This window comes from Cyprinus carpio, chromosome A10, assembly GCF_018340385.1.
Source record: "Cyprinus carpio isolate SPL01 chromosome A10, ASM1834038v1, whole genome shotgun sequence".
In the NCBI taxonomy this organism is placed as follows: Eukaryota; Metazoa; Chordata; class Actinopteri; order Cypriniformes; family Cyprinidae; genus Cyprinus; species Cyprinus carpio.
Window position 1 is genome coordinate 17,150,568 of NC_056581.1, and position 24,475 is coordinate 17,175,042.

General features: G+C 37.3%; 1 protein-coding gene across 4 annotated transcripts; it reads right to left on the bottom strand.

Moving 5' to 3' along the window:
* Positions 1-545: 545 nt before the first annotated feature.
* On the bottom strand, positions 546-24,072 carry LOC109058981 (dual specificity protein phosphatase 26-like). Of its 4 annotated transcripts, none has more exons than XM_042765539.1 (4): positions 23,524-23,922; positions 4,340-4,552; positions 3,970-4,181; positions 546-3,214 (listed from the first exon to the last, which is right to left on the bottom strand). In XM_042765539.1, the coding sequence occupies exons 2-4, from the start codon at positions 4,516-4,518 to the stop codon at positions 3,012-3,014; spliced, it is 594 nt and encodes a 197-aa protein (XP_042621473.1). In that variant the 5' UTR covers positions 4,519-4,552; positions 23,524-23,922; the 3' UTR covers positions 546-3,011. The 4 variants fall into 4 exon arrangements, with proteins under 4 accessions (XP_042621473.1, XP_018931724.1, XP_042621472.1 ...); XM_019076179.2 differs by lacking the exon at positions 23,524-23,922 and adding an exon at positions 10,285-10,645; XM_042765538.1 differs by lacking the exons at positions 546-3,214; positions 3,970-4,181; positions 4,340-4,552 and adding exons at positions 6,399-7,365; positions 15,508-15,952 and having other exon boundaries at positions 23,524-24,072.
* Positions 24,073-24,475: the final 403 nt, after the last annotated feature.

Here is a 24,475-nt window from a genome sequence, read left to right on the forward strand (position 1 = left end):
ACATGACCACATGGATGGGGCTATATAAGGGTTTTAAAGCAATAGTTCACCTAAAAATGAAAACTTGCTGAAAATGTGCTCAACCTCAGGCCAACCAAGATGTAGATGAGTTTTTCTTCATCTTAATGGATTTGGAGAAATTTAGCATTACATCACTTGCACACAAATAGATCCTCTGCAAAACAGCTGATAAAAACATCACAATAATCCACACCACTCGACTCCATCAGTTAACATCTTGTGAGGAGAAAAACTGTTTTTAAGAAACAAATCCATCATAAAGACGTTTTTAACTTCAAACCGTGTTAGTGTTTTTTAATCAAGTAAAAAACAAAAACTAGTATACACAAAGCATTTTATTCTTCTCAATATAACATAAAAATTCAATAAAACAAACAAAAATAAATAAATAAAAACAGTGGCACGTATGGCTTTTTCATATTTTGTGAAATAAATAAATCAGTCAATTAAATCTGTTTTGCTGGGGAAAATACTTTAAATAGCTATGCATAAACAGTCCTTTCCAGATCAAGCTCAAAAGCAACTTGAAAAATGAAATAATGTTTATTAGATTTCATGTACATTATAAATAAACAAACAATGCTTTTAAATTTTGTTGAACGCCCCATTTTGTCTCCGGCTGCACGCCCCATAACTCAGAAATTTGGTCCAAAACAAGTTTAATCTCTGAGCGATCAACACTTGTTCTTAAGACACAAACTGGTGTGTAGTTTAGATCCACGTGCAGTGGAAGAGATCTGCAGTCCTGGCAGTAGTTCAGCTCCACTGAATATTTGTTAGGTGTTATGATGACGAACACATACACAGATACAATAAACAGCTGTCCCCAATAATACAAATGTACAGAAATGACAATAATACTAGCACACTGTAATTTATACAGCTACAGTCGGTACATTGTACTGCACTTGAGGATTTGCTGGATTTGTAAGTACAAGAAGGCTGCACTTGTGTACATTAGCTACTCTATATTACAATACCATACAAAACAAGTTAAAAGAGACAACTTGTATAACTTGAAACATGTAGAATACTTAGCATGAGATCTTTTTGTTGTTGTTGTTGTTGTTGTTGTATTTATACAAAGCACACATCAATAAGATATTGTGTAACAAAACTGACTGTAATTTGCATATAGTCTTGTGTACACTAGACCTCAGTGTCATATCACATGTGACCAGCTACATTACCTAAAATGAAATGCAAATTTAAACTTAAATGTAAAATCGATGGATCATCATGGGGTGTTCTGGACAGTCAGTATGGTAGTATTTTGTGGTACATTGTTTTGGGTTGTTGCTAGGGTGCTGTTGGCAGTTGCTAAAGCATTGCTATGTCTAGATTGATACTAAAGTTCACTGAGTGGTTGCTATGGTGTTGTAGGTGGTCACTAGGGTGTTGCTAGGTTTGTTGTCATGACAATTCTATGTGGTCTCTATTTTTCTAAGTGATTGATGGGGGTCTGTGGCAGTAGCTAAAGGATTGCTCAGGCAGAATGCATTTTTGCACGTCTTTTTGGCTTTTTTTTATTCTTTTTTTGCTGTGTCTCGTGATAACGGCCTTCGAAATATCAGCTCTAAATTCATCTGTTTAAAAAACTTATATGAAACTTGCTTTTTTCTCTATTCCACCACACTGCGTCTCATCTTTCTAAAGTGAACGGCTCCTAACATGTTTTTGCATTCTACTGCGCCGCTTTCATGTGATTCAACACATGCAAATTTATAACAAAACTGCAATTGTGGATTATCATTCATGCTGGAATGCCAAATTTGAATACTTATGGTTGTATTTTGTCTTCAAATCTTAAGTATGAACAATAGCAACAGGTTCTTGCTTATAGGGATAGTTCACCCAAAAATGAAAATCAAGCAATCCTAGGTGTTTATGACTTCAGACGAATCCAATCAGATATTTTCAAAGAGTCCAAAAAAAAGTCCAATAAAACGCATCTATGCAATGCACATACAACAGTTAGCAGAAGCCAGAGATTACTGTTTATAAAGTTTTAAATAATATTCTTCTTACAAAAACGCATAAATTCGCTCCAGGAGATCTTTATTCACACCCCAGAGCCATGTGGGACATTTTTTATGATGGATGGATGTGCTTTATTGGATTTCTTTTGGACTATTGACAAATGACACCCATTCACTGCCATTATAAAGCATGGATTAGCCTGGATATTTTTTAATATAACTCTGATTGGATTCATCTGAAAGAAGAAAGTCATATACACCTAGGATGCCTTAAGGGTAAGTAAATCATGGGGTAAATTTCATTTTTGGGTGAATATCCCTTTAAGATCTGTTCAAGATGCCAGATGTTTTGGTTTTCCGTATTTGTCTCCAGCACATGAATCTGGAAAATTCGATTCTCATTCTAGCGCATTCTGTCTGTCCAACTGACCATTTTGAACTGTATGCCAGTGGTGCGATGACATAATTTTTGTCACACACAACCAAGTGAATTTGTGGCAAGCATAAACCAGGCTTGGGATCATTCACAACGATTTTTGTTTTTTTTGCCTTCCTCTACACTGCTCTGCCTTTATTTGTAAAAATGCACTAGACGGACATGTTGGACCAATGCCTTTGCTTAACTGCAGTATCTTGCACATGACAAACTGTTCTAAAAATGTGGCATTAAAAGTTAAACTTTTCGTTTTAATTAAAATTGCATTTTAAATGCAAAAACATGTTGAGTGTGAATAGCCCCATTAAGCATTCCTTCTCATTTTAATGAAAGCATGCATGTAATTCTCTATGGTAATCAACACTTCAGTGGGTGGTCACATGAACAGATGTGAACATTTAACAGCGAATAAGGCATTACACACATTTCTAGAGGTCCTGATGTAATAAGGCATTTCTACTGACCGCAGAAGGACAGCTGGAATAAACTCACTGTATGTAAAGACGCTCTGCAATACAAACACATTAGGTAAAGGCCTGGGCAGAATGGTTGAAATTTAGATGCTACCAGTGGCTTTATGTTACATTACGGCTGGCACGCAGTATGCTATCCAGACCGCTGAGCTGACGTAGGAAACCACGGTTCGGCGTGACGCCACGGTGGTCCTTCACGGTCTTGATGGCCTCCACTAAAGTCATGTTCTGCCGAATCATGAGGTAGGCCAGAACCAACGTAGCAGATCTGCTCAGTCCGACGGCACAATGCACAAGAACCGTTCCTACAAAATAAAAGTCACCATGTCAAAATATTCACGTGAATGACAAAAGTACAAAAAGGGACACAGCAAATATTCATGTAAATTTTCCAATTTTTGTTCAAAGTATTATACTGAGTGTTTAATTGGTTATGAAAATCATAAATTAGAAAAAAATGGAAAAAACAAATTTTCTTGTAAAAATTACTGGATTTTGGACTACATTCATATTCATATGCACACGTTTAAATATATTTATGTATATATATATATATATATATATATATATATATATGCATATTTTGCAATAAACTTTAAATATATTGTTTCTATTGATGCAATCAAAAGCTTATATAAATATTAATCTTAATATAAAACTTATATTTCACAACAGTTTTTAATTTGATTATGTAATTTGCAATGCTTAAAGGGACTGTAGTTCTTTCCTTCACTAAAGCCATTAAGTACAGTCTTGTACCTTTGTCATTTTGTCCAATTTTCAAATACTTTTTTTGCTTCAAATAAAAGTTTGTTGCGATTCACCTCATGGCTAGTTGGTTTGGTTCATGACGCTTTAACAAACCCAACAAGGATTTAAAAAAAAATCTTTATGGGAAAAATGAATGGAAAAAATACTTCCGTAACGAATGCCGCTGAAAAAGTGGGCTGGCTGTAATGCACTCTATGGCATCATCAGGCTGTAAAACTGTTGTGCTTTTGATTTTAATAAGACCTGGAAACTTAAAACTGAAACTGAAAAAGGCTCCGTTTGAACTGACCTCCAGAACTAAGGGCTCTGTGAATGAACTCAGCCGCTGGGTAGAAGTTGATGCTCATGTCGAAAGAGGGCGAGTCGTGGGCCTCAATGCCGTGATACGTGATGTTCATGCCAGCGTAACACTCTGCACCACCTCTCCATTTGCTCTTAGCACAGTTGAGGATGTGCGTGATCCCAAGCTTGATGAGTTCTTTACGGTTTGAGGCAATTTCTCTGCAAATTTAAGTGAAAAATGTTATGATCAGTGAAGACCATTATATCTGTTTTTGTTTGGAAAATTCAATACTAGTTTTGTATGAGCCTCTAAAGCATCATTTCTTGTTCAACATCCTGTATATGGCCAAAACTGCAGATATTCATGGGCTACTCACTGGTCACCTATGTAGAGTCTTGGCCACACTTCATCTGCATGATTACAGGCGGTTTTCCCAGTGTACAACAGACGCTCTAGTTCAGCAACGGTTAGTACAGGAGAGCCTTTCTCTGAGTCCTTTCTGCTGGGAGATCTGGAATTACTCCGTGACCGAGACAGTCTGGACATGAAAGCCATCTGGACTGGCCTTCGCTGGAGCTATGAAATAACACTGAAAATATATACAAAATAAAAGTAACAGTTTTAAATGCTAAAAGCATTTTTAAATACAAATTAAAGGGACAGTTCACCCCAAAATTAAACATTTTCCAGGTTAAACAAATAAACCTACAATATAAACAACAACCAATACAATTCTATTTTATACATTTACATTATCATTGCTACAATACTTAAATTAAGTAATTTTCTATGAATTAAAACAAAGTACATTTCTCTCAAGGTTAGTGCTTTTTGAGCATTTTTACATTTATTCCTAATTAACCGCACAAAGTCGTATGCGATCATTCAATTATAGTTTTGCCTCTTATATTAAGGCTTCAAGTTCATCACTGTTTTACCATTATAGAGGAGTGCTAACAGTTTTTTTTAGATTTATCCTTTTGTATTCTGAAAAAGAAATGTCATATGACATTAGAGCAACACCAGAGAGTAAATAAATGTAATTAATCTATTTAAAATAAATCATTGGTAACACTTTAGTATATGGACCAATTCTCACTATTAACTAGTTGCTTATTAGCATGCCTATTATTAACATATTGACTTTTTATTAGTATTTATAAAGCACATTCTGCATGACCATATTCTACGTCCCTAATCCTAGCCAATACCTAAACTTAACAACTACCTTACTAGCTGTTAATAAGCAGCAAATTAGGTTTTTTTAGGCAAAAGTCATAGTTAATGGTTTGTTAATAGAAGAAAATTAGACTTTAAAATAAAGTGTGACCAAATAATTTATCATATTTTTAATTCAATAAATAATTTTTAAAGAAATGTAGTAACGTTAACTTCACTTAATGGGATAAATAAAAAAATAAAAACATTTAGACCTAATTTCTAAATTACACCATTAATTTTCATATAAAATAAACACACATTTATTACTTTTACTGCAGTGAAACCATTGGCTTCATTCTGAAAAATCAGATAAATATCATGTATGTTTTTGAACATCTGCTGTCATGACAATGACATGAAATGACAATTATAACCAGCAGGTGGCGTTGGTGATCCACATGTTGGTATTATCTCAGTAACCCAATGCTCTATCAAAGTTAATTTTAATTTAGAAGTTATGATTTTGGATATGTACTTAGATATACTTACATAGAAAAACAAATATTTGTCAAAGATTGTCATCTTTAAATCCACATGTTTTGAAGTGTCTGTTTTTGCAGTGATGCCACATTAGACTTACAAAGAGCGTTACAATGAAAAGACAGAATATGCATTATTTTTGCAGCTTATTTATTTAAAACATCAATATTTAGAAACTCTAATGCAATAAACTGATTTAAAAAAAGCCAACAAAATGGGGAAATAATCAGATTACACATTTTCCAATGGTAAACAAGAAAACAGCAAGGAAAGAATTATTCATAAATCCAAGTAACAAACAGTATGTAAGTCTTGTTTAAACCTTCTTTCTACATGCTTGGCAGTAAGTAATCATAACAGGGTGTGACCCGCAAATGTGCATGTCCTTCTTTCAGTCACAGACCTGACACCTTTTCCTCTTGCCTGGGGTTACTGGTGAGAGATGAGTGGCTTTGACTGGTGAACAACTTGCTTGAGCTTCCATCACCATATTCTGAGAGTCTGGAGTGTGGGGAATTTTCTCCCGTCTTTTCATGAGGGGAGCCACCAGAGCTCTCCCTAGCTCTTCTAAAAAGAGCCTCCTTCTGTATTTCTTCCCTTTGTTCCATAAATTATTTATTTCCATCCACAGCACAAATGCGTTGTTGGCAGAGACGTCCAACATGTTGAAAAAAATCACCATTGGCCAATGTGACATCTTCCTTTGGCAGGTGTTAAGTGGCAACAAGCTGAAAACAAAATGACACGTACACAAAAACACCAAAGCTTTAGCTTATCAGCTGACAATTCATTCACTTTATGTATCATTTGGCCTTAAATAAAAACAAATAAATACAGAGGATATAGAAAATATTCACCCCCATTTAAAATATTTGTTTCTTTGCAGCCTGAATTTTTTTTTTTTTTTTTTTTTTTTTATCCAGCTGTATTTACTCAGTCCAACTTAGAACATCCAAGTGAAAGATCATAAAACCAACATGTCAAGAAAAAAAACTGAATCACTGAGTTGAATCACCAGAATCAGGACATCTCTCCAAACTGGAACAAAGAGTCAGGAGGAAACTGGTCAGAGAGGCGACCAAGAGGCCGACAGCAACTCTGAAGCAGTCGCAGGAATTTATGACAAAGAGTCGACATTGTGAGCATGTGACAACAATATCACAAATTCTCCACAAATGTGGCTTGTATGGGAGTGTTACAAGAAAAAAGCCACTCCTCAAGAATGGCCACATGCAGTCACGACTGAGCTTTGCCAAAACACACCTTGAAGATTCTGAGGCAGATGAGATAAGACTAAAATTGAATTACTTTTAGTTACATGGTAGCACGAAAAATTGGCCTTAAGTTGCTCATGACCTCATGGTGGGATCGATACACACCTGCCAGAATCAACAGACCAAAAAATGCCTGTAAGTCTGTCCAGTCCAGGTCCTTCCAGGTATCACGAAATACACACTTCCCCTCTAAATTGGTCATTTTAATCAAAATCTGTTTAATATCATCTGGAAAAAACAATTCAAATGTTGATCTTATGTCTTCAGCATGGGCACATGCCAGCCTGGTTGGTCCAGAGGTCATTTTGATACGATGAGCTGGTAATCTCCCTCGTTGTTTCTGAGGAGAAGGTGCTGGAGTCCACGATATGTTTCCGTTTTTGGACTGATAAGCCACCTCAGTGTCAGCAGTGACCTCTGACTCTTCCTCTGACTCTTCCTCTGACTCTTCTCCATCAGTAGAGTGGTAGTCTGGATCGAAGTCTGTATTGTCCTCTGTTTCAGAAGCTTCATCAAAGAGCTCCACCTCCAGCTCAGCTTCTCCATCCAGATTCCTTTCCTCTTCCATCCATTCATTACTTGTTGTATGTAGGGTCGCGTATCTTTCCTCTTCCATCCTCCCATCACTTGTCATGTGTAGGGTTTTGTCTTTTTCCTCTTCTATCCCTTCATCAGTTGTCATATGTAGGGTCATGTCTCTTTCCTCTTTCATACCTCCATCACTTGTCATACTTTCATCCATTCGTAGGGTTGAGTCTCTTTCCTCTTCCATCCTTTCATCACTCATTGTCTCTAGGATCACATCTCTTTCCATGGTCCCCCAGGTTCTTCACAACATTATACAAAATCTTTGTCATATGTAGGGTCATGTCTCTTTCCTCTTTCATACCTCCATCACTTGTCATACTTTCATTGTCTCTGAAGTCAAACAGTTGACCCAGGTTCTTCACAACATTAAACCGTCTCTCCATTGTGCAGCTTCAGAATGAACTGCAAGCGAGGTCCAAGTAAGCCACATTTATAACCTTACAGGAAAACATGTATTTAAAACCACTTTGGGAGGACATTTTGCTGTCCTTACTATGAAAATTAAAAGCTCATGAATGGGCCAGATTACACTTATCTTTAAATCTAATGATGTGCACAGGTTTGTGTGATAGTTATGCTCATTAGGGCCCTGCCTAGTGCGGCACTTTTTACACATAGTTAAACAGATTTTAAAATATAAATTGGAGATAAATGGTTAGGTGTGTTCGACTTGCACGGCGCTGTGCAAACCGATCAACATATGACCTGAAGGAGTGCATATTGGAAAGAATTATTTTCCGACTTGAGACAATGCCGACGCCATGTCACCCACTTTATTGGTATTTAAATAGTATAGGCTTATTTTTAACTTTTATTATTGTACATATAGGCATTGTATTAAGCAGTACATCAAGTACTTAATGAAAAGTGTTCCTGCAGCTTCATGTAAAGGTCTGAAACGTCTATTTACAGGACAAATACTGCATCTAATCCACTTCATCTAATATAGTATGCAAACATCACACAAGCATCACTATAGGAAGTAGAAAGTGCCATACTTTGCATCTCTGTTTTCAACACCTCTCCCGACTGCAAGCAGCAGATCTCAAGTGGTGCTCACTGCAGAGCCAAATAGGTCAAATGGGTGGAGCCTGACCTAATCCAGCTCCACATATGTGGACCTAATGGGCTTGTGGCTAGAAGGGATACAGCAACGGCCGGAAGTTAACAGTAAATTTACATTTCTACCTATTTGATTGTGTTTTATTAATGTCTACACCAACCCTAAACCTACCCCTTACAATAATGCAAATATAGCAACAATAAAAAATGATTGTTGTTGTTCAGCATGACAAAAATTCTGCTATATCGATGTGTAGCCACAGCTGTATCCCTTCTAGTCTTAGCCTCCTAATGGGTAGAGCTTAATCTATTTATGTTTAGGTATAGGTTAGGGTTAGGGACATCAAGCTCCACCCATTGGCTGCATTAAGGGATAGTTCACCCAAAAATGTAAATTTGATGTTTATCTGATTACCCCCCAGGGCATCCAAGATGTAGGTGACTTTGTCTGTGAATGTTTTTTTTTTTTTAGTTTTATTGTGTTTTAGCCGTGATTCCCATCCACATCCATTATAAGACTGACAGACTGCAACAGTTTGTGTTAAAAATCTTGGTTTGTGTTGAAACAAAGTCACCTACATCTTATATATCTTGTTGATAAAACATTGTATATATATTATATGTGTGTGTGTGTGTGTGTGTGTGTGTGTGTGTGTATATGAACCTGCGTCAACGGCAGCGCATCTCTCTACAAGCCTGTTTAGTTACTTAAACAGTGATTTTACCCCCTCGTTGCTGATAAATATAATGTAGCAATTCAGTATCTAAGCTATTTTATTAATAAAAGTCGTGGGGCAGGGTTCACAGCAAGTTGGTGTCCTCCTGAATGTTTGTATGTGTCTGCAGCTCGATCTCCGACCTCACAAACCAAAATAATAGACATGATTTTCTCAGGCCACATGTAAAATCATATAAATTATTATAAAATTATTAAAATTAATACGTATGGATGACAGTTGATTACAATAATAGTTCAGCTTATTCCCCTCAATATTAATAGTTTCCCCTGTGGGATAAATAAAGTTAATAGTATTATATTAATAATACTTCATTAACATTGTTATTTATTATAACTTTTACAGTATTATTCATGAGTCAAACACCAACAAGATAATAAATAACACTTTAATATCTAAAGAGTTTTCATGTGACTTTATATATTAATAATTTTGTGAAATTAATAAACGCACAATAATCGTCATAATCGTAAAACCGTGATTATTTCTCAGTCGTACCCAACAAAATCTATGATCGTTGCATCCCTAAAATATATATATATGATATATATATATATATATATAATATATATATTTATTAGGACACACACACACACACACACACACACTTTATCATATATATAGTCGTATATATATATATTTATTAGGGATGCAACGATTCTAGATTTTGTTGGTACGATTATTATATATATATACATACGACTATATACTATAGATATCGTATCTTCTTAAAGCGACCGAACGGAACCCTTGGAGGAATAAAACAAACAAAATGGCAGCAGCTGGAATGTGAAAAGATCCTTCCACACGAGCTTGAGATCTTTGCAAATAAGTATATCAGATGCAGATGTAATTTCCTTCTGTGTAAAATGATGAAACGCATGATGACACTCGAAAAATCGCCTACTAAACAATAAACCTCTGTGAGGAATTCAAATCAAGCTTCGTCTGCATCTTACCTTATCCGCGGTGTTTTGTATTGGACACAAATCCTGTATGGAGTGCTTTGGTTTTTCTTGTCTTTCTCGTGTATTGCAGAAGCTCTCGGTCTGCTTGAGGAACACAGATGCATGCGATCAGCACGCTGCATTCAGATGAAAACATCCATGTGCTGGTTACTAGATCTAGGTTATATACTGTCTCCACGAGTCCAATGGTACAGAATAGACATGTCCGTATTATTGTAATGGATCAGTACAGCAGTCCTCACGTCCAGTGCACGCGCCCTCTGGTGATGCAGATGTTGCACACAACAGAATTACATTTGTGATAGCTTACTTCCCGAATGTTCGATGAGGGAATGTGTAAATATGCATGCGACAATATTTCAATCAAAAACTGAAACTTTGAAATCAATACCGTCATGGGATATTTTTTAATGTAAACTGGGGGTTGAATATCGGATTCCATTACACACACCTGTAAGCTGAATAAGACGCTAATGAAACATATATGCATACAAATAACTACTTGATAATCGTTTGTTGAGGAATGTATTAGCATGCGAAAGCAACAGATTGCATGTTCAAAATACAGTGCGCAAACGGCAGTTTACTTTCAGACAACGCGTGTCACTAACAGAAACATGACTAAAATGCATTTGACATAGAAACCAGCTGCTAACTAATAATTACTATCATTAAATAGAATAGAAAACAAAAATTGTGAAACTAAAATATAAAATGTTTTACACATTTAAATAATAAGAAGAAAGAAAGAGAAAGAAAGTAAAAAAATCATTAAAAATCTTAAAGGTGGTAAATCTTCAGTCCACATCTAAGGACCCATGTAGGCTATATGAAACCGTATAACGTTAAATTGTTTTTGTTGTTTTTTTCTAAAGTAATATGTAAAGCATCAATTAATTCTAACATGAAATACATTTAACCATCAGACACTGTTCATTACAGACTATTTCTAGTCATAACTGGATTTTAAATGAAATGTAAAATTAACTTTACTAAAGTAACATCACTAAACTTGTATATAATTTATTTTTTTATTTATTGTAGACCTAGCTGTAATTTACACCATTAGTTTTCATAAAAAAAACATGTTTATACTTTTTCTGCTGTAAAAACATACACTTCATTAAATTGAAAAAATTGGAAAATATATATGTATTTAAAACACCTGAATGATAATGACATTAAGTAATTATAACCAGTAGGTGGAGGTAGTGATCGACATATGATGGACTCTCTGGAAACACAAAGTTCTAACAAACTTAATTTTTAAACAAACACTTTGAATTTTGATATATGATACACTTATTTAGAAACACTATTTGTCAACGTTACTATTTTTAATAACGCTTCTTTTGAGGTGTCTTTTTTCCCAGTAATGCCACATTGTTTACACAGTGTTAAAATGAAAAGACAGAGTATGCATTATTTTGTAGCTTCTCATTTATTTAAAACATCAAATGTCAACATTCCGTAACTCTAATGACGTAAACTAAATAATAATGTCAAGAGAAAAGGCAATAAACATGATACATTTTGCAATGGCAAACAAGTTGGTAAAGAGAACAGCAAGAGAAAAACTACTATAAAAACTGAGCAACAAAGAGTGCATAAGCCATGACTAAAGGCCCCGATATACTTCACACGAAGTTCGTTTTCGTTCTTGGGCAGGACTGTCTTGCACACCCAATCAGAATTAGATAAAGATTACGTTAATTTTTTTGTGCATAGATTAAAACCAATCTGAAGCCGACTGTATTTTGAGAAGTTTAAGATATAGCTTGAGACTTCCCAAACAATCATAAAATAATTGCAGAAAATTGTAGCATATTTATTTTATTAGCTGAATGTAAGGCGCGCTGAATTCACGCGGAGGCTTCAGTCTGTTGCAGTATTTTTAAGCGTCTAAAATGCATTGGCTATACATTTGAAAGCTTCCCCCTTTTGACTTGCTGTTAATGTTGAATTTAAGAATTACTTACTATAGCAACAGTCGGCTCAACTATATTATCCAGTGATGCAAACTATTCGACCTTTTTTTTTTATTATTATTTTTTTTATTAAATTCCGCTGTTTTGAATTGAAAGTTGTGCTGTCATTTACGTGATTCATATACTTCATAATTATTGTGACGACAATAGCATTTTCTGTCTTGTGCTTTCAAGATATTAGAAATACAACTTTTACAACTACAAAATTTAATGGGTACATATTTTAAAATAGCTAAAAATATTATTAGTAAGTTAAGTTAGTATAAGTTAAAATTGATTACTTCACAAAAAAATCTTATTTAGTTTCTTTACCATTGCCATAGTGGTCTGATCTTAATATTTTCCTCAAAACAATGTAATGTTCTAAATATGATTATGGCCTTGTTTGTTATAAACAAAGTTAGTTGAGAAAATCACCAGTGTAGAAACAATGATACAGAGAAAGAGAACAAAGGTTATTATTATTATTATTCAATAAAAAAGTTTATTTTGTTGTAAGTGCATTCTAGGCTGCCCATGAAAGCCCCCCCCCCCCCCCCCAGTGTACATATAAACGCCTATAATTAATGTACTTAATATAGCAATATCTACAGTATGAATCTAGTTTTTTTTCCCCCTTGCAATACATATGTATTTGGTACTTGCTACCTTATATCTTTACTTTTTCCTTTCATTCTTTTCATGGCTTTGGAAAACTGTCACAGATGTTTCTCTCTTGCTTTATGCATAACTCCGGGTCCTTGACACCATGCTTCATTGCTATTTCTTTCTAGTAATTAAATGCTTTCTCTGATTTTTTAAAGTCTCTCCGCGAGCGATCAGACAGGTGCAGATATATCTGCGCCAGCTCAGCTATTTGACACTCCAGTGTGTTCAGGAGATGTTGTTCTCCTGTCGGACCTCCGTAGAATGAGATTCACAAATGAACTGGGGGAATAAAATCGCATGTCAAAGAAGGTGGAGTTTCAGAACAAACCCACCGACTGCGTAACCGTCACGGACCAATGAAAGCTCAAAGGTGTTTAGAAGCCAAAACAAACTCCCCCAGAAAGTTCGCTTTGGTCAGCTGTTTCGAACTGCCAAAACAAACTCAAAAACGAACTTCATTTCGGCCTGATTTTGTTCGAAATGACATCAAATCAGTTCGTTCTTCGATTTTGTTTGAAGTATATCTGGGCCTTAAGTCTTGTTTAAACCTTCTTGCATGAATAGCAATAAGAAGTTGTAATTGCGTGTGACCTGCAAATGTACATGTTACACTGACTGCACATCACACTGGTTTTTGTGCTCTTCTTTGATTCACAGACCTGACACCTTTTCCTCTTGGTGGGGGTTGATACTGGGGAGGAGCTGGGTTTTTTGGCTGTAAAACAGTATGCTCGTGCTTCCATCACCTTATGTTTGGAGGCTAGCAGAAGGACGTCATCTTTTTCCGAAGAGCATGCTTGTGCTTGTATCACCATATTCTGTGAGGCAGGCGAGCGGGGAACGTAATGCCGTCTTTTCATGTAAGGAGCCACCAGAGCTACCCCTAGTTCTTCCAGGAACAGCCTCCTTTTAGAATTTTTCCCTTTGTTCCATGAGGGATTTATCTTCGTCCACAGTACGAATGAATTGTAGGCGGAGACATCTAACATGTTGAAGAAAATCACCATGGGCCAACGAGCTGTCTTTCTTTGGCAGGTGTAAGTGGCAACAACCTGGAAGTGAAATGACAAGCAAAACATCTACATATGCACTTGGCAGATGCTTTTATCCAAAGCGACATTGCATTCAAGGTATAAATTTACATTTTATCAGTGACTGCTTTCCCTGGCAATTGAACCCATGATCTTAGCATTGCTTTAGCTCACACTCTGACAATTCAGTTCACTTTATTTGGGCCATTTGTTATTAAAATCGTAAAGAAACAGAACTAGCGACAGATCTTTTCTTACATATTGTGACGTCCTATTGTAATAGATTGTCAATAAAGCAAAAAAGATATATAACTAGCATTTAAAAATAGATACGCTTCATTTTCATTTCATGCAGAAATAATTAGCATTTAAAAATTCATATGGTTCATATGCATATGGTTTAATTTAATGCAGAAAATTTCTAAATAAAGCAAATAGTAAAATACCTTGTCAAGGTTGTCAACTCCGCCTTTGGTCTGGTTGTAGTGTAGGATTATCTCTGGCTTCTTGTGATCTTTGTCACTTACTTTGGCATCTCTGTGGAAAGTGCTCATCAACAGCACATTTTTATTTTTTCTGGGACAGTAGGACACAAGAGTGTGTGTATCAGTGAAGGCGAACATGGATGATAATCGGGCCCTGTCTTTCATTGACAGGAGTGCAGGTGGGAGTTCAGGTTTGTTTGATCTGACTGTTCCGATCATGGTCATTTTCCTTCGGAGCAGCTCCTCGCCGAGGCCATACGAGGTGAAAAAGTTGTCACACGTGACGGTGTGTCCCTCTAGGCCATCTGTCATGTCCAGGACCACTCGCATTCCCTGGTTCTTTTCTGACTTGCCGTCGATAGCTTTGCCAGTGTATATCTGCATGTTCCACGCATAACTCGAGCTGGAATCGCATGCTGCCCAGATTTTAATACCATACTTGCCTGGTTTACTTGGCATGTATTGTTTGAAGGGACAGCGTCCTCTGAAACGCACCAGGCACTCATCCACAGTGACGTTTGGGCCTGGATTGTACAAGAGTGGCAGGCGTTCGACCCATTTATCCCAGATGATCCTTACTGGTGCCAGCTTGTCACTTTTCTGTCTGCTATGCTCTTCATCCCTTTTGTAAAAGCAGAAGACCCTTGACAAACTGGAAAAACTTTTCAGTGACATGGTAGCACGAAAAATTGCCCTCCCTGATACACCGTGCCATAAGCTACTTATGGCCTCATGGTGGGATCGATACACACCTGCCAGAATCAACAGACCAAAAAATGCCTGTAAGTCTGTCCAGTCCAGGTCCTTCCAGGTATCACGAAATACACGTTTCCCCTCTAAATTGGTCATTTTTATCAAAATGTGTTTAATATCATCTGGAAAAAACAATTCAAATGTTGATCTTATGTCTTCAGCATGGGCACATGCCAGCCTGGTTGGTCCAGAGGTCATTTTGATACGATGAGCTGGTAATCTCCCTCGTTGTTTCTGAGGAGAAGGTGCTGGAGTCCACGATATGTTTCCGTTTTTGGACTGATAAGCCACCTCAGTGTCAGCAGTGACCTCTGACTCTTCCTCTGACTCTTCTCCATCAGTAGAGTGGTAGTCTGGATCGAACTCTGTATTGTCCTCTGTTTCAGAAGCTTCATCAAAGAGCTCCAGCTCAGCTTCTCCATCCAGATTCCTTTCCTCTTCCATCCATTCATCACTTGTAATATGTTGGGTCATGTCTCTTTCATCTTCCATTCCTCCCTCACTTGTCATATGTAGGGTCGTGTTTCTTTCCTCTTCCATCTCTCCATCACTTGTCTTATGTAGGGTCACGTCTCTTTCCTTTTCCATCTCTCCATCACTTGTCTTAAGTAGGGTCACGTCTCTTTCCTCTTCCATCCCTCCATCACTTGTCGTATGTAGGGCTGCATCTCTTTGCTCTTCACTGGACTCATATAAATGAACCAGGGACTCCACAACACTAAACCGCCTCTTCATTGTACAGCTACAGAATGAACTGCAAGCAAGGTTCAAGGAAGTCACATTTATGATTTTATTTGTTACACTTGATAGGATCAAATGTTCTCTAATATTAAAAGCTCATAAAAGAGCTAGATTCTTCAATCTAGTATAATGTGCACAGGTTTGAGTGATAGTTAGGTTTATTAAATATCATTATCTGTCTATAAAAATAATAAATAATGGAAGCCTACAAAATGTCCTCATTAAAGTAGTCAAACTTGTCATTCTTCGTTGCATAAAAAGTGGATGGTTCGAAATATTGTTTTGGAAATATTTTGTTTAATAATGACAAATACTGCAATACTTAAAAACACATATTCTGGGGGGGGGGGGGCTGCGCATTATGGCTTTGTTCCATCCTCCACACAGGGCCAACTCACACCAAGAGCAAAACAACTTGATTCCTGTGACCACGAGATTTGCCTGTCTGACATTGTTTTCTTGGTTTATCCTTTTTCTTATTTTTTTTTTTTTTTGGGGGGGGGGGGGGTTCTATCATGATTTAATTGGCTAAATAGTTGTTTTGTCCGGTTTAATTGTGTTTATTGTTGAGCTGTAGCCTGCAGACAAAGTTATTAAGACCAGTTACAAATGACAAGGATAAAAGATTGTAGCTGTGTTTTTGTCTGCACAGCGTATTTTTGTGTATTTGAACTGTGCAGATTTGACGCAGTGTCCATCAAATATAAACTTGGTGCCTATCTTAAGAGAAGCACCATGGAGAGACGCTTCTGGGACGTGCCGTGGCGTGGCTGCTATAAATGCAAGCATTGACTAGTTTAGCCGCGATCAACTCCGGTGGCCGTGTCAGAGCCATAACGCACTGCAGACTTGTGCAGTGTAACGGTCCTTGCACACTGATCCGAAACTCTCTTTTAAAATTTCTGCACGTTAAATAATAAATACGACCTCACTTTGTGCCAATCACGTCTACACAGTGCCACCAAAACTTTGGTCTGTCAAAAAAACAAAAAAAATTGATTGGGAACACCAAAATCCAGAATGGCGTCTGACAAGTGTGTGTTCCTGCATCCTAATTTTCATACTATGTATGTAAGACTCCAATAACCCTGCATTCCATTCAGAAGGGCTCATCCCTATGCCCTAATCCCTTCAAAGAGTTTAACCTCCGGAGTGAGAACTTCAAAAGGATGAAGGGTGTAGGAGTAAAAAAAAAAAAACCTATTTTTTTGGATTGCACTTCTGCGTCACCTTAACAAGTCGATTAAGGAGGCGCCTTTGTCACACATTTTGTATGCTGGTTGACCCCCAATCGTCTTTACATTAAAATATAATGTATATTTGTATATGTAATATGTATCTGTAATATATATTATGTCTATGTATTTGAAACATTTGAATGGACTGATAAAGGTAGCTGTAAAGTATTTTTGTTGAAGTACAATGTTGTTTTGACCATAATCATGTACCAAATCTAACTCGTATAAATGTTACAGTAGTATTGAAAAAATGAAATAGATAAGTTAAAATAAAAAGGTTTTAGATACAAAAAAAATACACATAAAACCTTAAAAAAAATTAATTAAATAAACAAATTGGTGTTATATTTCATCTACAACAATGTGAATTTTATTAACATCCATTTGGCCATTAACTTTTAAATGCATCATTATGCAAAAAAAAAAGAGCAGAGTTCTCTGCATAAAGACCCACGGCTGACAGATCAACGTGCTAGTTTTTTTCTCTCCGATATGGTAGGTTAAATGAAATGAAATGTGGAGGATGTTCACTAAGACAAGATGATTGACAGGCCAGTAAAGTGACAGGGTGCGTGTAACTATGCGACAGAGCAGTCCGTTAAAGACGCAATTGCCTACTTTTCTACTACACACACCCAAAAGTGTGTACTTTTTTTCACCAAAAGAGTACATACTTTAGGGCGTGGGATGCAGCATGAGTGTGTGTGTATGTGTGTCCATACCTGAGACATATTGCCACTCTCTGTTCAGGATCAATTGGTTCACGGAGATTGGTGGTCTTTTTTTTTAAATGTTGCTCCAGTATCGCTAGCAAAGCATCCAACTGAGCCACTGAAATCCGGAAGTAATCTTTCAATCGCTTGGGATAATTCCGCAGCTCCTTGATAAGGAGGTGGAACTCTCTTTCCTCTCTATGCAATCTCAGGATTGGATGGACCAAATATTTCCTCTTTCTATTTTTCTTATTAAAGGGATCATAGGATGCCCATTTTCCACAAGTTGATATGATTCTTTAGGGTCTTTATGAAAAGTCTGTAACATAGTTTGGTTAAAATTTCTCAATGGTAGTGTAAACCATCTTTTTTTACCCTGTCTAAAACAGCTCTTTTCAGAGCATGCAGTTTTGTAGAATTTTCCTTTAAATGTTAATGAGCTCTGCTGACCCCACCCCTCTCTTATGAGCCAGGACTGTTTACTTTAGCCGCATCCATCGTGAAACTTGCTAATAAGCACATTATTTGGAAAAGCGATTTGAAAAGATTAATTGAAAAAAAAAACCTTACACTCACTTCTTCTGTAGGTGAAGCTGGATCACGAATGATGGGCGCGAACAGATGCATTTATGTAGATCGGGGGTGCATTTTCTTCTAAAACAAACATTTTCATCAGCTCCGATGTTGGGAGCAACTGAGACTGCTATGTTCACTATCCACAGCCAACAACAGAACACCTCAATCGCTTAGGAGTTATTCTTGTCTACATCTGCTCCGGCAGTGAAACAATGGCGGACTGATGACAGTCACTCAGGATGGGACTAAGGTAAGACGCCAGTCCAGTCTGTGCTGGAATGCTACTGTCAATCAAACTATCGTGGGAGGGGCCTGATTTTGTGACATCACACAGACAGGCATCTGAGATCGGCTCGATTTGAGAAAGGGGTAAAGTTTTGAGCAAATTTAAAAAAATTAAAAAAAACCCTGGGTGGATTTTTATCATTTTAGAGTGGTTGAGTACACACACTGCCAACACATATTTCAGTTCGCAACAAAAGTGCGTGTACCATCATATGATCCCTTTAAGAAGAGAGAGGACAACAAAATGATCATTGCTTGAAGATTCCATTTTGTATTGTTTTGCAAATTTTTTCGCAACTGATTATTAATACGCATCAGACTCAGTGTGCAAGGTTTTCGTGCCTGACAAATATTTAGGATGCCGAATACGAAAAAACGCATAGAAAATTTCAGACTAAAGCCATGGTCACACTAGACATTTCATTCCATTGACATCCATTCATACGTATGCGAATACATCAAAACCGGATACCCAAGCCCATGTGAAGATATTTCGCTGCGTAGCAAATTTCAAGTTTGGTGAACTCTGACCTGCGAATTTGCGTCACGTGAATGCGTAAGACCAATAGAAGATTAAACCGTCATAAAGTGACCTCTTATTCAGAAGTGTAAAACATGGAGGAATCGCTAATTTTAGCAGTGTCACATCATCCTGTTTAAAAAGAGAAGCAGCTTGGTTTGCAGTGGGAAAGCGGATGATTTTTTTATTGCATGAGATTTGTATGTGTGCGTGTGTGTAGTTGATTAACTATACTTGTGACTGATTGTAATCACTTAAATAGAAAAGAATTATAACTAGTGAGGATATTTTGTTGGTGTACTGTGAAAACCTTGGCAGCTCCATTTCTCAGCACCGTCCAAACAAATTTTGCATGCTCAAAGTCTAGTGTGACCACGGCTTTAAGCTGTGTCCGAACCACTCCCTATCCCCCATATAGTGCACTATATTGGGTGTCTGCCATTTTGTAGTGCTGTCCGAATTCTTAGAGAACGAGTTCGTTCACTTGATTTATTCACTACTTTTTACCCACAATCCTCTGTGATTTCGAGTGTACAATGGATGTACACTTGCTGAAGCACTATTTCCAATAATCCAATGCGGAGTGGATTGAGAGCTGGATACGAGAGCGGGAGCGAGCGAGTTGGAATGAGAGATTCATATAAATCTTTATTATTTCTGCTTCAACGGTTATTTCATGCCTTATTAAATTAATATAATATATTATTTAGGCATTAACTCAGTTTAATGTTTTACTAATTTACTGAGGTGGTGTTGTTAACTTACTAGAAATGTGATGATAATTTGGTGGATGATTATAAAATATCCGTTAATCACTGCTGAATAAAACAGCATATGCTGGTTAGGTATGTTTTGACGCTGGGATGCTGGTTTATGCTGGTCCTTTGCTGGTTTATGCTGGTCCATTGCCAGCACATGACCAGCATAAACCAGCAAAGGACCAGCATAACGGTCACCTGAGGGGGCTCTACGATCACTGTCTTTAGAGAAGCACAAAATGCTGCTCAGGAGAGTTTCAAGACACTAAAAATAATATACATATAATGTATATGTAATATGTGTTTATTTTAATTTAATTATGAATATATTAAGCATTACAAAACAAGTTAGGCCTAATAATACCATCTTTGAAACCACAAAGTTGGAGCAGAGGTATATATAATTTCATTGTATATAAAGTCATTGTGAGTGTTATTGTTATTAATTTTATTTTCTGGAATAATATAAATGTACATATGTGAAGATGTTTCTGCGACAGCTCTGACGTCAGCTTCCAAATTCGTTCACTTCATTTCGTTCACTCCTTTCTGATAATAGCGCACTCAACTGCCATACACTATGTAGGGATTAGTGAATGAGTGAACAAGTGAGCGATTTCGAACGCAGCTGTGTGCAAGGACCTTAAATAAGGGATTAAACGCAGATGAGAAGGCATGTTTAGATTTGAACTGTTGACCGTTGGAGTTTGAACAGTCTTGGCTCATTTGAACATTCCGTGTCTCAAGTCAACATTCTATTAGGGTTTAAAGACTGACATTTTTAGACAAGAATAAAACACCACGAATACTGGTGAGCCAATGAGCCATAACCATAGCCTGTATAAAGACAAGCCATAACCTGTGTACTCGGTCGCCGTGACTATTTCCCATAATCCAATGTGGAGTGGACTGAGAGCTGGATACGAGAGCGGGAGCGAGCGAGTTTGAATGAGAGATGTGGTTTAAATCTTTATTATTTCTGCTTCAACGGTTATTTCATGCCTTATTAAATTAAAATAATATATTATTTAGGCATTAACTCAGTTTAATGTTTTACTAATTTACTGAGGTGGTGTAGTTAACTTACTAGAGATGTGATGATAATTTGGTGGATGATTATAAAATATCCGTTAATCACTGCTGAATAAAACAGCATATGCTGGTTAGGTATGTTTTGACGCTGGGATGCTGGTGTAACCCCTCTCTCCCGGGTCCTTGCCGCCGCACCTCGTACTTGCTCCGAGTGGGCCTCGAACCCAGGTGTCCGGCCTGGGAGGCGGACGCACTAACAAGGAGGCTAAATGACTGCAGCCACTTGCATCAGTCGTTAATGCGTCTCTTGAGATCAGGGGAGTGAGGTTTACCTGCACAGCACCTACTCGCTGGCCTCCGTTATACTCACCCCCCTAAACATCACTCCCATCCGGGTCACGGCACCAATGTAACCCCTCTCTCCCGGGTCCTTGCCGCCGCACCTCGTACTTGCTCCGAGTGGGCCTCGAACCCAGGTCTCCGGCATGGGAGGCGGACGCACTAACAAGGAGGCTAAATGACTGCAGCCACTAGCATCAGTCGTTAATGCGTCTCTTGAGATCAGGGGAGTGAGGTTTACCTGCACAGCACCTACTCGCTGGCCTCCATTACACTGGTTTATGCTGGTCATGTGCTGGTCCTTTGCTGGTTTATGCTGGTCCTTTGCCAGCACATGACCAGCATAAACCAGCAAAGGACCAGCATAACGGTCACCTGAGGGGGCTCTACGATCACTGTCTTCTTATCTGAGCACAAAATGCTGCTCAGGAGAGTTTCGAGACACTAAAAATAATATACATATAATGTATGTGTAATATGTGTTTATTTTAATTTAATAATGAATATATTAAGCGTTACAAAACAAGTTAGGCCTAATAATACCATTTTTGAAACCACAAAGTTGGAGCAGAGGTATATATAATTTCATTGTATATATAGTCATTGTGAGTGTTATTGTTATTAATTTTATTTTCTGGAATAATATAAATGTACATATGTGAAGATGTTTCTGCGACAGCTCTGACATGCAGTGTATACGTCAGCGTCCGAATTCGTTCACTTCATTTCGTTCACTCCTTTCTGATAATAGCGCACTCAACTGCCATACACTATGTAGGGATTAGTGAATGAGTGAACAAGTGAGCGATTTCGAACGCAGCTGTGTGCAAGGACCTTGAATAAGGGATTAAACGCAGATGAGAAGGCATGTTTAGATTTGAACTGTTGACCGTTGGAGTTTGAACAGTCTTGGCTCATTTGAACATTCCGTGTCTCAATTCAACATTCTATTAGGGTTTAAAGACTGACATTTTTAGACAAGAATAAAACGCCACGAATACTGGTGAGCCAATGAGCCATAACCATAGCCTGTATAAAGACAAGCCATAACCTGTGTACTCGGTCGCCGTGATTTTGCCAAGACAGACATGTTCCTGGATCAATTTTCTTGTCCAGAAATATAGACTTAACCCAATCCCTACCCCTAAACCTAACCCTACCCATAATTTATTCCTAAAATCAGTGTGAAATGATACCTGATTAACAAGGGTGTAGAAGCACCTAACCCTGATCGTAAGCCTAAAACAGATATTTCCTGAAAAGTTATATCTCAATTTTGATTGGTTGATTGGAATGTTGTTCCAGGATCAACTACCATGCGCTTTTGAGCAGCTGTGCTCTCGCGAGAGTATTTTGGCACGTGTCAGCCAGAGCCCCCCACAGCGTCACGCTTTCTTTTTAATGTTCTGCCTTGTGGCTGTTTGTAATAATTTATTTGTTAGCCGATTTAACTATTTGCTCTCTGAAATAACTTTGCCGTTGTTGCATTTTGTGTTTGTATGTATTTCAAATATAGTTACTCTAAAGCCATGCCAATAGAGTTAATCTCAATCAGAATGTTTGAGACAAAATTGATGACAAAATTAAGGATATTGTGTTATAGCGTCATCCATTCATTTGTTCGTGTCTGTTCTGCATTATGGATGAATTCTCATGAATTCATTTGTGCATATATAATTTAACAAATGATTTAATAATTGCTGTGTTATATAGTCTTAGCCATTTTTTATTTTACAATGATCGATCAAATCTGACCGGGAACGCACTTAATACTTTTGTGTTCAGATGGCTAGTGTAGGAAAAGTCACCAAGCCTTGTGGAAAAGTAGATTTATCGTATCTGCTGAAGTCGTATCTGATTAAAATGACCGAACAGAACCAGGGGGTTAAAACAGAGACAAAATGGCAGCAGCTGGAATGTGAAAATATCCTTCCACACGAGCACGAGATCTTTGCACATATCAAATTTATTCTTTCCGTCTGTTTATTTATAAAATAATACTATGGAACGCATCCTGATATTTGTGGGGTGGGGGGAGGATAATAAAAAACAACAACCTTGTAATCAAACATCTCTGCTTTTTTATTTTATTTTATTCAAGTTAAGCTTAGTGTGCATCTTACCTTATCCGCGGTCTTTTGTATTGGACACAAATCCTGTATGGAGTGCTTTGGTTTTCTTGTCTTTCTCGTGTATTGCAGAAGCTCTCGGTCTGCTTGAGGAACACAGATGCATGCGATCAGCACGCTGCATTCAGATGAAAACATCCATGTGCTGGTTACTAGATCTATAGTAGGTTATATACTGTCTCCACGAGTCCAAAGGTACAGAATACAGACATGTCCGTATTATTGTAATGGATCAGTACAGCAGTCCTCACGTCCAGTGCACGCGCCCTCTGGTGATGCACATGCACACAATCATGCATATGTTGCACACAACGGAATCATATCAGAATAACATTTTCGATGTTCGATGACGGAATTTGAGAATATGCATGCGACTATATTGCAGTCTAACTGGAACGTTGCAATCAATACCGTCATGGGCTGTTTTTAATTCCATGTTAAATATATTTCAAATGGTTTTAATGGGATCTTAAACATTAGATTCCATTATAAGTTATGCATACAAATAACTACGTGATAATACTTTAATTATCGTTGAGGAACGTATCAGCAGCATGCGAAAACCACAGGTTGCAGGTTCAGAATACCTAAAACTGAGGTTATACTGAGGATATATCATCATTTAAACCTGTGCAAATGTACCTGGAATTTACTATCAGACAACCAGTTACTATCAGAAACATTGTTGAAACACGCTAGTAAATTATTTATGTATTTATTTGCGATATTTAATCATTGTGCGCTCTCTTGTGGTCAGAATGCGACATTTATTCCATTCTCTTAACTTTACTGAAAAGTAATGACTGAATAAATAAATAAAAGAACGCGGCAATGCCGGTAAATAAATTTTTTAAATTTATTAAAAAAAAATTTTTTTTACCACTTTTGACCTGATTTGACCACTAGTACCAGCCACAGCAAAATTACTTTTTTTACCACTTTTGAC

Coding starts and splice junctions, on each gene's coding strand:
- LOC109058981 (XM_042765537.1), bottom strand. CDS start 15,933: ATGAAGAGGCGGTTTAGTGTTGTGGAGTCCCTGGTTCATTTATATGAG. Junction 13,982..14,406: donor GAGTTGACAACCTTGACAAG/GTATTTTACTAT, acceptor TTTCACTTCCAG/GTTGTTGCCACTTACACCTG.